The 13,775-nt window shown below is 51.2% G+C and overlaps 2 protein-coding genes across 7 annotated transcripts; one reads left to right on the plus strand and one right to left on the minus strand.

Annotated features, from left to right (window-relative positions):
• Window positions 1–16: 16 nt before the first annotated feature.
• LOC122224661 (transmembrane protein 198-like) lies at window positions 17–4,658 on the plus strand. Of its 5 annotated transcripts, none has more exons than XM_042946797.1 (5): window positions 17–409; window positions 1,416–1,675; window positions 2,276–2,857; window positions 3,272–3,432; window positions 3,553–4,658. In XM_042946797.1, the coding sequence occupies exons 2-5, from the start codon at window positions 1,501–1,503 to the stop codon at window positions 3,688–3,690; spliced, it is 1,056 nt and encodes a 351-aa protein (XP_042802731.1). In that variant the 5' UTR covers window positions 17–409; window positions 1,416–1,500; the 3' UTR covers window positions 3,691–4,658. The 5 variants fall into 5 exon arrangements, with proteins under 5 accessions (XP_042802731.1, XP_042802732.1, XP_042802733.1 ...); XM_042946798.1 differs by having other exon boundaries at window positions 3,275–3,432; XM_042946799.1 differs by having other exon boundaries at window positions 1,568–1,675.
• A 208-nt stretch (window positions 4,659–4,866) lies between these two features.
• On the minus strand, window positions 4,867–13,298 carry MMP19 (matrix metallopeptidase 19). Of its 2 annotated transcripts, none has more exons than XM_042946806.1 (9): window positions 13,128–13,298; window positions 9,845–9,930; window positions 8,809–8,939; window positions 8,367–8,582; window positions 7,636–7,881; window positions 7,077–7,202; window positions 6,315–6,479; window positions 6,026–6,153; window positions 4,867–5,846 (listed from the first exon to the last, which is right to left on the minus strand). In XM_042946806.1, exons 2-9 carry the CDS (start codon window positions 9,856–9,858, stop codon window positions 5,391–5,393), a joined length of 1,482 nt encoding a protein of 493 aa, XP_042802740.1. In that variant the 5' UTR covers window positions 9,859–9,930; window positions 13,128–13,298; the 3' UTR covers window positions 4,867–5,390. The 2 variants fall into 2 exon arrangements, with proteins under 2 accessions (XP_042802740.1, XP_042802739.1); XM_042946805.1 differs by lacking the exon at window positions 13,128–13,298 and adding an exon at window positions 10,245–10,458.
• Between the last annotated feature and the right edge of the window lie 477 nt (window positions 13,299–13,775).

Below are 13,775 nucleotides of genomic sequence, written 5' to 3' on the forward strand. Positions count from 1 at the left end.
AGTTATCGCCTAAGTATTCAGAGACATTTTCTTCGACTTCGTGTGGTGCCCCCAAACCCTTCCCTGCTATGGCTGCGAGGGTCTCTGGTCCCATCTTAGATCAGTGGGCAAACTGGGTCCCCCCACACATAGGGAAAAGAGTTGGAGGGGCCCGCCCCGTGATGTCACCCCCACTCCCCCACCCTCACACACACACCCTGTCCCCTTCCTCCACCCCCTAGGCTGATTGCATTTAGCTCTCAGGGCTTGGGCTACGACTTGCAAGAGTTTAGGGGGGCAACGAACAGAGTGGCCCTGGGGGTGCCCACGCCCGACAGCCGCCCCGACGCCTAGGACCTCCGGGCAAGGATGCAGCAGGGGGGTTAGGGAAGCACTTCTACCCCCTCCTCTCCTGAGTCCTGGCAGGGTGGTGAGTAGTTAACACTCCTTCCCCAACCCTCTCCTTATTTAGGGTCCCTAGACTTCCAAGCGGATTGAGGTGAGGAGCCCCAGGGATTCCCCACGCCAACCCTCCAGCCTGTTAGGACCTTGATGTCCAAAAGAAGACAGATGAAAGTGCCTGCATCCACCCTACCCCACTCCCACAGTGCTCCCAAAACCAGCCCTTGCTTGGTGTTCTCCTTTCAGGAACTGAATTCAAACCCCACTGGCAACCCTGACACCCCTGGGGAAAGGGGAGCGGGTAGGAAAAGTCCCACCAGTGTCCTGAGGGGAGGAGCAAGAGGCTACCAGGATGTGAGATGTCTGCGGGCAAGGTGCCTGCTTAGTCCAAGAGGGACCATGGGAATTGGACTGTGGCCGGATACCCCTTCCCCCAACTTAACTCCATCTACCTATGAAGCCGAGGCTTCAGAACCTTGACAAAGTGCGGGAACTGTCTCTGATTCCTTGTCCCAAACTTTTTTGATATGCTTCTTTTTAAGTCTTCCTTCCCTGGGGTTGGAGCAGCTGTCCAGAGACCCCACTATGACTCATTCTCTCCTGTTTCTCCTCCTCCCCCCAGGATTAACCCCACCTTTCCCAGTCCGGTAGGGTCGTTTTGAGTTCCAGCTGCAGATTGGGCAAGCTTTGTTTTTAGCTCGAACAGGCGGCTGAACCTTCAGTTCCCAGTCCCACTAATGCCCCTGGGCCCCTCCTTCCACCCACTTAGGACTTCTGACTCTTCCCACCCTGGAAAGCTAGGGAACAAAGTCTCATTACCTTATAAGAGTTTAGTTTAAGTTTCACTTAGTGTCCTTGTTTCAGAGGTTAGTAAAGAGACAGCCAGCTCCCCTTGACCCACTCCTGTAGATTTTTTCAGTTACCCCAGCAAGTCCATGCTCCCTCTTGAAATGGGCCTTTCTTCGTAAGACATAGAGGTACAGAATCCTCAAGATTCATGGGCACCTAAGTTCCTGCCCCCTACCCCCTTGCAGGTTTCCCAACCCCCTCAAGACATTCATGGATGGATGAGAGAAGCTGACACTGACCTTCCCCTCTGTGATCACCTTTTCTTCGGCCATGGAGGAAGCCTTGCTGCCCCTGGCCATGACCTCTGACCCCAGGCCCTTTAATCAACAACTCCCAGAGCCTCCAGACCCAAGATGTGTCTTGGAACCCCAGGACAATCCTGAACTGGCACCCGCCCTGGTGTGTGCTCTTTGCTGCTGCTTTGGAATCATCTACTGCTGCTTCGGTGAGGGCAGGGCCAGGATTCTGGGGGGCAGCTGCCCAAGACTCTCATCCTCAAGGATGATGGGAACTTTCTTCTTTGCTCCTAGGCCACCTCTACTCCTCTATTAGGGGATGCCTACCTTCAGTGTAGCCCCTGCTGCTCTTGCCAGCTCTTCTTGTCCACCCCCCCCCCCCCACACACACACACATCCATGCCCCCTGACTCTGACCCCTGGCAACTATCACTTGCTTCACCCTTCCCTCCTACCTCAAAACTCCATTCCCACATTATCCTCCATGATTCTTCAACCCTTCCCCAATAACCTGAATCAGCCTGTGCTGATTCCTTCTGCCATCCCTGGAAGGACTAAACCTTTTTTCTATAGTTATTTCCCTCAACATGTCCATCTTTCCTCCTAATTTTTCCTCCCACCCCTCACAGGTTTTGAAGGGTCCCTGCCCTCCCTGAGATGATCCCTTTTTACCCCTTGCCTTTTGGTCCCTGGGTTGCTGCTCCTGTCTTCTGCTTCTCGTTAGCCACTCCTCTCCCTTGTAATTCATCAGAGTCATCCCTGTAGATGCCCCCTTTCTGTCTCTCAGTGCCTCCTGCCTCCCTTCCCAGGCTACCGCTGCTTCAAGGCAGTAATGTTTCTCTCGGGCCTGCTGTCAGGAGCTCTGGTGATCTTCCTGCTGTGCCACAAGGAGCGAGTGCTAGAGACACAGCTGAGCCTGGAGGTGAGCGCGGGCATTGCGCTGGGCATCGGACTCCTCTGTGGCCTGGTCACCATGTTGGTTCGCAGCGTTGGGCTCTTCCTGACTGGTCTCCTGCTAGGCCTAACCCTGGGTGCCGGGGCCCTGCTGGGCACAGAGCCCATCTACCAACCACCTTCAGCCTGGGTGCCAGCTGGGGGGCTGGTGGGGCTGGCACTGCTGGGAGCCCTGCTCACGCTTCGGTGGCCACGTCCATTCACAGTTCTGGGCACGGCCCTGCTGGGTGCTGCGGTGCTGGTGGCCTGTGCTGACTACTTCCTAGAGGGGCTGGCACTGGGCAGTCGGCTGGGCCAACGCTTGCAGGCACTTCCAGCCTTGCCTCCTCTCTGCTGGTATAGCTGGGTCTTGCTGGGCACCTGGCCAGCCCTGGGGGCCCTTGGGGCCCTGGCCCAGTGGAAGCTCATGGATGAGGAACATGGAGGCCACGCCAATGGTGAGTTAGTGCCATGGTACAGAAGCAGCTAACCTGTGCCCATGTCCCCAGTTCCCAGACTTGATGGGAGGGAAGAGGGGGGAAGTGTCTAAGGTGAATGGGGCAGGGCATCGGAAGAAAGTTAGAGTTGGAGGAACCAACGGTCTGGGTGAGAATGAGGAAAAATTGTCAGAGGGAATAAGGAGGAGTTAGTTACTGGGGACCGTTACAGAAGGAAAGGAATATCTCAGGGAAGTCCAGGAGGAAAGTGTAGGAGGATTCCAAAGAAGAGTTTCTTTTAGAATAACCAGGGGAAAGATGAGGTTTGAGAGACCCAGAACAGGAAGAACAAATGGGTTTCTGTCGAGGGTGAGTGTGTTTGGGGGTGGGATTTAGGGTCTAAAGAGGCCTGAGTCTGTATTGCCCCCTCCCAAGCAGTGGTCTTGAGCCACCAGCGAAGGCATCTTCAACTCCTTCGGATCCGCCAGCAAGAGGCCAAGTGGCACCGAACATCCCCTGGGGTGGGGCTCTGTGAGGGCAGTTACCGGCGCCAGCTCCCCCACAACGGCCGGAGCCCTGCTGATAGTCTGGCTCCTGTGAGTGAGGGGAGGGGCACACCTGGGGATGGGGCAGAGGGCACTCAGGGCTGGTCGGGGTGGGAGGGGGGCTCTGACCTAGGCCCTTCCTTCTGCCTTCTCTGCCCTGTGCCTCTCCAGAGTTATCTCCAGAGCCTTCGAGAGCGCCAACTGGGACCAGTCACCCGGGCCACAGCCCCGCACACCGTCCTGGACTTGGATTCTGACTGTGGTTCCACTGTACCCCTCACCACACCTTCTGGTTCCACCCATACCTGAGCCTAAACCTCCACTGAGGCTTCCACCCCAGCAAGAGCCTGGGAACACCCAAATGTGCAAGGCCTGAGCCCACAGGACACACACACAAACTTCCCCACCTCTCAGATTGGGGATAGAATCTGTACTCCAACCCAGACCAACCCTGTAGGGATATGTTTCAGGGACAGGTAAAGGAGAATCTCGTGGGGAGGGGAGAAGAATGGAAGTAGGAGAACCTACCTCTTCCAAAAATAGAGGTGCCCTGGTCCCTAAAGTAACTGACTTTCTAATTCCCTTTAAACCAAGGAGAGCCCTTACCCAAATAGCCTTTTATATACTTGCCTTGGTGTGCCTCACAATGGTAAAATAAGGAGTTTTGTTGTTTTAGGACCTATTGAAAATCAGGAAGCCCCCTAAAGCACTTGATAGCTTTTTGATGGGGAGAAGGACACAGAGGAACTCTAGGATCACCTAATCCCTAGGCCTCTCTCATTAAAAGGTAGTTGGCTTCCTGGTTAGCCTTTACTCCTGAGTCCCATAGGCTCAAGCCTCCTTCTCCTACCTCAGTTGGGAGTACTGTCCTCCATGGTGCTTCCTTTTCCCTCCTTAATGTAGGGAAGACGATGGGGCAATGTATGGAACAGCACCTGCCTCCCCCAAAAGCTGGCTATTTGCCCCAAGGAGAAAGCATTGGCCCACATGCCAGAGTCTTGCCCTTTTGCCCAAAGTAGCCTGGTGTTCAAGGCTGCACAGGAGACAAGTGCCTTCTCTGCTTCTCATTGTAGGTGATGCTAATCTCCTTAACTAGAACTTTGTCCCACCCACTAACCCATTCTAACTCTCCCTCCTCTGATTCTCCCGCTCAAAGTCTGTTTCCTGGTTCTCCAGACAGCATGAAGGAAGATATATTCCTCCCCTGGGCAACAAAGCTAGGATGGGTGGGAAGAAGAACATGGGAGCACGTGAATAAAATGGCATTGAACACTGAACCAGGGAGTCCAGCCTCTGCTGTTGCTGTTTTTTTCTTTTTCTTTTTTTTTTCTTTTTTTTTTTTTTTTTTTTTTGCATCCCCAGTTAGCCAGACTGACAAGTCCTCTGTCCCCTAAAGGTCTGATATGATCTTATCAGATTGGACTACGGTACACACAGCTACACACACACACAGCCAGAGGAAGAACTGTTCAGTCCTCCCTAATGAACATGGAGTTAGCCTTTATTAAGCACAAATGTGCCAGACACTGTGCCATATACTTCACAAATAGTATTTCATTTAATGCAATAACCCTGCAGGATTGGTATCCACCTTATTTTGCAGATGGGGAATCTGAGGCTCAGTGAGGTTAGGTAACTTGTCCAAAGTCATCAGCAAGTAAATGTGATTCTCAAGTGTTCCAAAGCCCTTGCTCATTTTACTGGCCATGCTGTTTCCTTGCACTTTATCTAGGAAGAACCGGACCCAGGCATTTAGCTTCCCAGCTTTGCTGCCTGTAAGCCAGGGGCCTGAGTGGTGCCTTCCTTCTACCACTGTCTTCCAGAGAATAGATAACACAGCTGGAAGTGCTATCTAGGATGGAGGAAAAATGTCTAGAGGCTGACCCAGAGTTAGGGAGTCACTGCCCAGGAGGGAAAGAGCACAGAGGAGTGGTGGCTAGGAGTTAGAGGCCTGGGGTCTACGGCATGCCCCTGGTGCAGCCCTCCTGCCTAGTGAGCAGACATTTGCTTCACATCTTATCATCTGCGAGGGTGACATTACCAGGGAATGAAAGGGTGGTGGAGACTGTGGCTGAGGGGGTAATGTCCAAGGTTGGGTCTCTGGCTGAGGGGGCTGTGTTCAGGGTGGTATCTATGGCTGAGGAAGTGGTATCCAAGTTTGTTCCTATGGCTGAGTTGTCAGTCCCTGAAGGAGTGGTGTTCCCACCCAATGGAGTATTGTCTGAGGTCTGGGGACGACAGTGCATCCAATTGTGGGCGGTATCTCTGGGATAGCCTTTCTCTACTCGAAGCTGCTGGTTGAGGCGCCAGTACTGTTTACCCTTGAAGAAGTAGACATGGCCATCCCGCCAACCCATAGCAGCAGAGGGCTGGTCTGGCACTCCTGTAAACAATCCCTTGATTGGTTTAGGGTAGTGGCTGAAGTCAGTTCGGGCCAGCTCGTCCCACTGCCAGTACCCGGAGCCCTAGGTGTGGGGTGGGTAGGGAAGAGAAGAGGATGAGGAGAGAGCTTAAGGATCCCCAGAGGTCTAACCCCAACCCACCGCAGCTGCAGATGATCTCCCCTCAACAGCAAGTTGGCTTCTCAGTGTGAGGTAGCCCACCCCTCCTAAGAAGCTGTTTGCCCTTGCTTTGAACTGTTTACCTTAAAGAGGAACACCTTTTTATTGAAAGGCCAATAGAGAGCTGCATCCAGGTGGGGGTCTACCCTATTCAGCTTCTTGGGAAAGCCAGGAGACATCTTGAAATTAATATAGCGCCACACCTTGTCTCCTGAGTGCATGTAAGGAAAGAACAAGTCATCTCTGTCTTCAGGTGATAGCTTTCGGTCCTCCCATTCCACCCTTCAGGAACTTCTCATCTCTCCCTCCCTTTTATGGCTTCTTTAATGGTAGGCCCTCCTCAGGTAACACACTGTAAACTAGTCCCTTTACCCTTAAAGAAGTGAATCCATTGTGTTCGAGGAGAGTAGACAGCAGCATCTAGGTTTCCTGGGAGCCCCTCCCAAAGGGCAGACACTTGGAACAAGGGACCCAGCCCTGAATCTGTCACAGTCCACACGTAGTTCCCCTTGAAGGCATAAGTCTTCCCACGGGGCCCTGAGAGCAAAAGTGTGTCAAGTCAAAAAGAGATGGGTCAAATAAAGACTTGTGGATACCTCAGACAAGCTGATAATCTGCCTTCATCCCACAGGCTGGTCCCTCAGAAATTCACTCAACGTTAATTCAAAGAGAAGATTAAAGGTAGAGAAGGAAGACTCCGGGTTCAGCCTCTTTGCTGTTCAGAGCAGCTTAGCTCTGAACAATAAAACAAAAGCCCTGCAGATAGCTGTTCCCCTTTGGGGACCTCACCTTCCATTCCAATAGCTTCCAAGTTGTCCTTCCATGCATGTATAACACGCTCTCTAATAGACATTCCAGTAAATATAGTTTTCTCCATCTTGCTAGATTACCAGATGTGTTTTAGTGACCCTTATAGGGAGGCAACCGAGGTAAATGCCTGCCTAACCCACCTTTAATTTGGCTCTGAAGCCTCCCTCCCCATGCCACATGCCTCCTTCCATGGCCACTAACCTCTGCTGGGTATCTAACCCCTGTTGCTCATGCTGAGGTTCCATGTCATTCCCATTTGTCCAAGTCTCAAGTGAGTGGGCTGCTGCCACTGCCCACCTATAGCCTGAAAGGGAAGGGCCTCACCCAGCATCACGGCATCCAGTTCACCACTGCAGGGGTCTGGCATGGGACTGGGTTCTGTAGGCACGTGTGGTACAGTGGGGAGCTCCATCTCTTCTTCCTCATCCTCTGTCTCTGGGCTCTTCTTCCCTGCAAGGTAGCATGATGCTGTTCAAGGAGAGAACTCATAGCAACTGACCTCCCCCCACTCTTCTGTAAGTTTGGCTCAGAGGCCCTGTATAAAGGGGAAAAGGGAATCCTAGAGTGTTTCTCTTGATGGGAAGCAAGATCATATTGATATCAATTGATAGTGTTGACAGGCACCAGAAAGGGAGAAGGAAGTTTGCTGGAATATTCATTCTTCATTCCCAAGAAAGGGCAAGAGGGGAGAGAGGCCTGGAAGGAAGATCAGACATGGAAGTGTCAGAAAAACAGCTCCTGAAAATGAAGATGCCTGAATAACTGGGTAGGAGGAAGAGAAGAAGACAAGTCATTTCCTGCCATGGAGGTTAGACCTGTCTCTATAAGCCTGAAGAGATGCTGGTCACACTGACCCTCATGATCACTGGGGGAAAAGACTAACCATATAAAGCCTGAATCCCTGCCACATCATCCGGGTGCAGCTTGAAGTGGGGCCGATAACCAGCATAGACAGGGGCCATGAGGGCCTGTGTATATCGGGAGTGCCCAAGCCCCAGGGCATGGCCCAGTTCGTGGGCTGCAATGATGCGCAGGTTCACTCCCCGGTAAGTCCTCTCCGTCCAGAGTTCATCTTCATCAAAGTGCACACTGCCCAGCTCTGGGATGTCAGCATGGGCCAGGACCCTCCCTGGACAAAGGCAAGGGTGAACAGGAATGAGGTCAGAGTCTCCTAGGCTAGAGCATCCCCTGCCTATTATAACCCCCAATTTCTCCATTCCCTTAAAATTCCATCTACTTTCAGTCTCCTGCATGCCTCTCTCTCTCTCACCTTTCAGATCCCCTGTCATCACCCACTTCTCTCTGGGATGCCCATCACTCTGTTTCTGTACCTCCCAACCACTCTCTTCTCTCTGGCCCAATCCTCTCTGAGATGTGCCTTGAGAAGGGGAACTTAGACCAAGGAATAAGACATAAGCTTCAAAGAGGAGGCTTGATAAGGCCCCAGGGAGGTGACCAACTGCTCCCCAAAGGAATATTAGAAGGTAGTTAGAGAGTGTAGGGTGCAGTTGGACATAGGCGGCAGACTGAACATTAAGGTTCCAGAGTCACTAGCTCAAGGGGACAGAGATAATCTCGAGGCCTGTGATGTGGGAGCCAAGAGCTGGTACCTACCAGGCCCATCAAAGGAATTGGAGCAGTACCGGCTCTGGCGGCCATGGAAAGAGAGGCGGATGTCAGCCCAGCCAGCCTGCACCTCCCGGAAGGTCAGGGGAGCCACATTGCTCCAGTACTGGAAAGCTTGAAGCAGGGCTGCCCGGGCTGTGTGGGGTGGGAGGGTAGAAGGCAGGTTCAAGATGCGGAAGGTCAGGTGCTTCTTTCTCCAGCGGCCTGGTTATTAGACCAGAAAATAGGTTAGAAACACAGATCCCTTGCCAGCCCCAGAAAGATCCCCTGAGTCTGGGCATTCATTCAGCAAAGCTATGTCTCCAGGCAGGTGATGATCAGGTAATCACCAGGTGATCATCCATTCAACACTGAGCTGTCCCAATGTCACCTGTACTCCAGAGCCATGCCACCCCCTCCTTTCCCTCCCTTTCCCAGTCTCAGTCCTCACCCAGCAGGAGGTATTTAAGGGTCTTCTGGTTGAAGGGGTCCTCCAGGCCACAACGGGGCTGCCTCATGCGGGCCCTTGTGGCATCATCCAGCTGACCTGACACTGGCAGCTCAGATGCTTCCTGAAAAGCTCTGAGAAGAGGAAGAATGATGGGCCCAGCAGAGCAGGGGAATCTGGAATGACTGGAAGCTGGGGAAAGCTCTCTGGCCACCTGCTGCCCAAAGTGGTAGCAGAGAATGGCACAGAATCTCTGAAGCTGATGGGATCACTCCAGTATCCAGTCCTCATAACTAGGACTTTCTCTCCAGTTCTGCAGAAATAGCGATACTCCAGCTTCATCTCCTCATCTTCCGTCTCTTATTTGTGTTAGGTTTCCCTCAGGTGTAGCCCTCTTCCCCTACAATTTCTAACCTTCTCCTGAGGAAGTGTCCCGTCCCCCTGCTCTGGAGACTCTCCCACCTCTGATCCCACCTGAGGGCCTGTCCTCCCTCAGCCTTGTCCTCCTGGCTAGACAACCCCCCCCCCAGCCCAGCCTGCTCTGGGGCAATTTCATCCCATAGGCATGTCAGGCATCGTGGTTTTTGAAGGGACTGTAAACATAACCGAAAGCAGAAAGAAAACTATCCGTTAGATCCAAAATATAAAAAGAAAACTTCAAAATATAAGTAAATGCTGACTTAAAAGTCTACAAAAAGCAACATCATGTCAACAACTCAACTCCAATTCAACCCAACTCATAGCTTTACATACAAATCATACTTCATGTGGGATGTCACTAATAGTATATTGGATATGATGTGGAATGGAGCCCCCAAAGCGATGCTTAGGGCTTAGGAAGACCCAATGACTGCTCCTCATCTTTGATCCTCATCTCACTCCACACCTCACCACCCAAACTATGGTGTGTCCTATTCCCTAGATCCCTGACATGGATTTGGGTCAGGCAGAAGTGGGCCTGGGGAGAGGAAGAGATGAGAAGAAGGAAAGATGACCTTGCAACCTCAACCTTTACAGCATGTGCCTTATGACCTCTCACCTCAGAGCCTCCATGATATCTTCTGGCTTGAAGTCATCAGGTCCTTCGAGAGGCTTCTGTAGGTATCCATACTGCAACAGGTAATCCTATGATGGGGGTCAGGGTAAGCAGAATAAAAAGGGAGTTAGTCTTAGGGTAAAGCTTCTCAGTGATCCAACAGATCCATAAGGATAGGGGAGGACAGACATGGAAGGATTAAAGGAGAGAGGCACCTTCAGGAAGGGGCTCAGGTAGAACAAAGGCAAGGAGTGGGAGATGGGCCAGAATAGATCATAAAGTAAAGGAAGGGAGAGGCACGTTGAAGTTCAGGATGGAGGCCTAGATGGGACTGTGGCGCAGTACCCCGATCCCTTCCTAGGCCTTGGTCCCTCTTTCCCCGGGAGGGGTGTGGAGAACTCACCACGGCTGCCTCCTTCCCTGAAGGCCCCAGGGTCCGGCCTGAGACTGTCATAAGGAGTAGGAAGCCCAGCCATAGCCACTGCCAGTTCATGGTCCCACTAGGCAGGAACTCCAGAGGCTGTCCTTGTCCTCTGCCCTGAGATTTCTGGGAGCCTGGGGAGTCGGGCTTGGTGGGGGGCTCTTGCCTCCAGTTCTTTCCACTCTCCAGTCTCTGGCCCTCTTTACAAAACTTAACGGGAGGGGAATTGGGGGGAGTGGCAGTGGGAGGTGACTAAGCCCAGAGGTATGTTGCAATTCTCCATTAACCCCTGCCCTGCCACAGAGCTTCCATCAAGAAGGGCCCCCAGCCCATTCCCACAGGGTCCTCTGCTGGAGATGGGAAGACTTTTCATACTGCCCTGCCCCAGGGGTGGGCATCCTGGCAGGATGAGAAGCAGAGTCTCTGCAGAGCTAGGGATGGGGACCATGGCTATCCCCTGGAGTTGGACATTCCTGTGCCCCAGGAACCCTGGGCAGCAAACCCCTCATCTTCAACCTTCATAGGTCCCTGTCTGCTCTAGGATAGGAAAAACATAAAATAAAAGTGAAGAGGTAGGAAGCAGCTTAGGTGCTCAGGTTTCAGGTGGAGGAATCAGAGATGAGGTCTCAATTTCTTTGTACTCAAGACCAAATTAGGAATTTAAATGTTCTTGAAGCCTACTTGTGTCTGCTTTAACAAAAAGTCATTATTTCAAGCATTTCATGAGCCCATAATGTCAGGGTGGGGGTGGGGGTTAACAAGGGTACAAAGAAGTAAAAGGCCAGAGCTTGCCCACAGGAAGCTTGTGGAAGCTTGTGGCAAGGCTGACCCAAGTACCCGAAATGAGGGGAACCAGGATGCCAGGCAGGAGATGCCCCATCCTAAGGATCATGGGGCCGTGGGGAGGTTCGCCAAGAAACCAGACTTTGAAGCCTGGCTAAGAATTGGATGGAGTAAAACAGTACCAAGGGACACGGACAGTGCAGGCCTTGAGTAAAAGTGCAGAGCTGAGAAAAGCCACTGTGCTCACTGAGTGGTTTTCCAGGGTCTGGATTGCTTCATTCACCACTGACTCCCTAGTACCTACTTCAGGCCAGCTCAATGCTTCAGGTGGTGCTTAATGAATCTTTGTCAAATAACTGGGGTGGGAGAGTGGTTGGGAGCCAGAGTTTAGAGGGGGTCTTGAGGGCTATTTAAGGAAGAAGTGAAAAACTTACATTTTATTTATGAAAAAAAAAAAGTTTATTTTTTATTTTTTATTTTTGAGAGACAGAGAACACACGCTTATGTGAGAAGGACCAGGGGGCAGAGAGAGAAGGAGACAGAGAATCCAAAGCAGGCTCTATCAGGGCAAAGCCCAACATGGGGATCAAACCCACGAACCGTGAGATCATGACCTGAGTCAAAGATGGATGTTTAACTGACTGAGCCACCCAGGTCCTGAAAAACTTACATTTTAAAACACTTACTTTGTGTTGGGTGATTTAACTATTATCTCATTTAATTCTCACAACCCTCCTAGGACAGAGGAACAGAGGAATTATTCTGGCCTTTTTTTTTTTTTTTTTTTTTTGGACATTTTTTGTAAAAGAAAATGGAGACCCAGAGAGGGAACTTGACTAAGGACACGGAGCTCCCAGTTGATCTAGGCTATATTCAAATCCCTCTGCTGACTCCATAACCCATACTCTTTCCATGCACCACACTAATGACTTTCAGAGTTTTGTTCTTTAAATGTTTAGGGGAAACTTTAGGGGCTCCACTATTACTTATGCATCATACAATGTTGTGCAGGGAAGTAGGGGTAAGACTGGGAGAAAGGGTTACTGAACTCATGTTCTCAGTAGGATCCCAATTCTGAGCCCTTCCCCACACCCTAGGCTACAAGGCTGGCAGGCTACAGGGGGACACTTCACACTCCAGGGTTGAGGTGGGGGAGACGCCTGAGTCACATTGTTTCCTTTGATGATGCTGATCCCCCTGACCCATCCAACCCTCAACTGGGTAACAATCAGCTGACTAAGTCCCAAATGGCCAGTGACAGGCCAGGAAGAACAGAGAGCTTCTGACTGATGAGTGACAAAGGCCAGGACTGAAGCCATCACCAAGGCTGATGTCCCCAGGAAATGACAGAGTTTAGGAACCAGCTCCCATTCAGCCCCCCGCAGGGTTGTTTCTCAACCTTGCCCTTCTCTCCTGCTTTCCATCCTCCACCCCTCACTCCCTCTTTTTTTGAGAACAGGACATGGTCCAATTGAGTATTATAATTTCTTTCTGATTAAAGTCTTTGCTCTTTTTTCTGAACAAAAGCTATCCTTTGCTTGTTGTCGTAAATTTGGAAAATACCAAAATAAGCAAGGAAGAACACGAAAACCACCACTAAATTCTACACTTCTACCCAGAAGAGAGTCACTAGCAACATTTTGACTCATTTACTTGAAACTCCGTGGTTCAGCTCTAGCTCCGCCTGCCCAGACTCCGCCCCTGGAGACTGGGGCTGGGATGGAAGAAAAAGTGGTAAGAAATAGTAAAAATAATGGAGGAGGAACAGGAGCTGAGGGTGGTGGGGAGAGAGGAGGACACAGGCAGGAGGATATGAAAGAAAGTAGATGAATGTGATAGCAGACTACTCTCTCCTCTCTCACATAAGTAAAAAACAAAAACGAAAACAAAGACAAAAACAAACAGAACAGGGCAGACGCTTAAGACTGTGTGACAGCATGTTAGTGAGATGATTATTATTATGAAAGGTAGGTGCTCACTCTGGCCTGCCTTGGAAGGCCCCGGGGGAATGAAACCACATTCTAGATGCTAAGGAGCCAGGAGAGAATAGAGTAAACTAGTAAAAGCTGCCAAATAATTTACCTCGTTTAAATCTCAACAACCAGGCTGGTATTATCATCTTCTTACAGAAAAGGAAACCGAGTGTCTAGTAGGTTACTTCAGGTCACACAGCCAGGAAGCAGCAGAGGCTTGGGCTCAAGCTATGATGATGTGCGCAGCTTCCCAAGAGTTTCCACACGCACCCAAACAAAACCCCCCTACAGAGCCAGGAGCTGCAGGCAGGGCATCTGGTCAAGGATTGCATGACTAACTCTTCCCATAATGGCATGGTGACCACCCCTTCCGCCAGCCCCCACCCCCTGAGCCAGGCTGGCCAGCTCTTTTTGCCTCTGAATTTGTCATCTCTCACTGGGGGAGATATGGGGATGTGTGCAAAGGGTTAGGGCATGTGGTCTGCCTGCCCCCAAAAGAGAACAGGAGTCTGAGAGAAAGAACTCCCAAGTTCTTTGGCTTGCTTGCTCCCTTCCTGCAAACTAGTTTCCCTCTCTGCCCACAAATTGTGGTGGAAGAGTTTGTATAGAAATATTATTAATTAAAATATTTGAAAGGGTAGCAGGAGGAAGTAGGTTAGATTCTGAGAGTATTTTCTAGTGATCGGGGGCCATGGGGCAAAAGTTTGCAGAAGTCTCTAAATCCAAGAGAAGCCAATGTGTAAACCACCACCCACCC

The sequence above is a fragment of the Panthera leo genome, chromosome B4 (assembly GCF_018350215.1).
Source record: "Panthera leo isolate Ple1 chromosome B4, P.leo_Ple1_pat1.1, whole genome shotgun sequence".
NCBI classification, from domain to species: domain Eukaryota; kingdom Metazoa; phylum Chordata; class Mammalia; order Carnivora; family Felidae; genus Panthera; species Panthera leo.

What these genes read in the sequence shown, in the direction of transcription:
- LOC122224661 (XM_042946797.1), top strand. Translation starts at nt 1,501, where the DNA reads ATGGAGGAAGCCTTGCTGCCCCTGGCCATGACCTCTGACCCCAGGCCC. An exon ending in AATCATCTACTGCTGCTTCG is followed by an intron (nt 1,676 to 2,275) that starts GTGAGGGCAGGG and finishes CTCCCTTCCCAG; the next exon opens with GCTACCGCTGCTTCAAGGCA. An exon ending in ACATGGAGGCCACGCCAATG is followed by an intron (nt 2,858 to 3,271) that starts GTGAGTTAGTGC and finishes CCCCCTCCCAAG; the next exon opens with CAGTGGTCTTGAGCCACCAG.
- MMP19 (XM_042946805.1), bottom strand. Translation starts at nt 10,334, where the DNA reads ATGAACTGGCAGTGGCTATGGCTGGGCTTCCTACTCCTTATGACAGTC. An exon ending in CAGGGAAGGAGGCAGCCGTG is followed by an intron (nt 9,931 to 10,244) that starts GTGAGTTCTCCA and finishes CCCCCATCATAG; the next exon opens with GATTACCTGTTGCAGTATGG. An exon ending in AGGGATTCAGGCTTTATATG is followed by an intron (nt 7,203 to 7,635) that starts GTTAGTCTTTTC and finishes GCTACCTTGCAG; the next exon opens with GGAAGAAGAGCCCAGAGACA.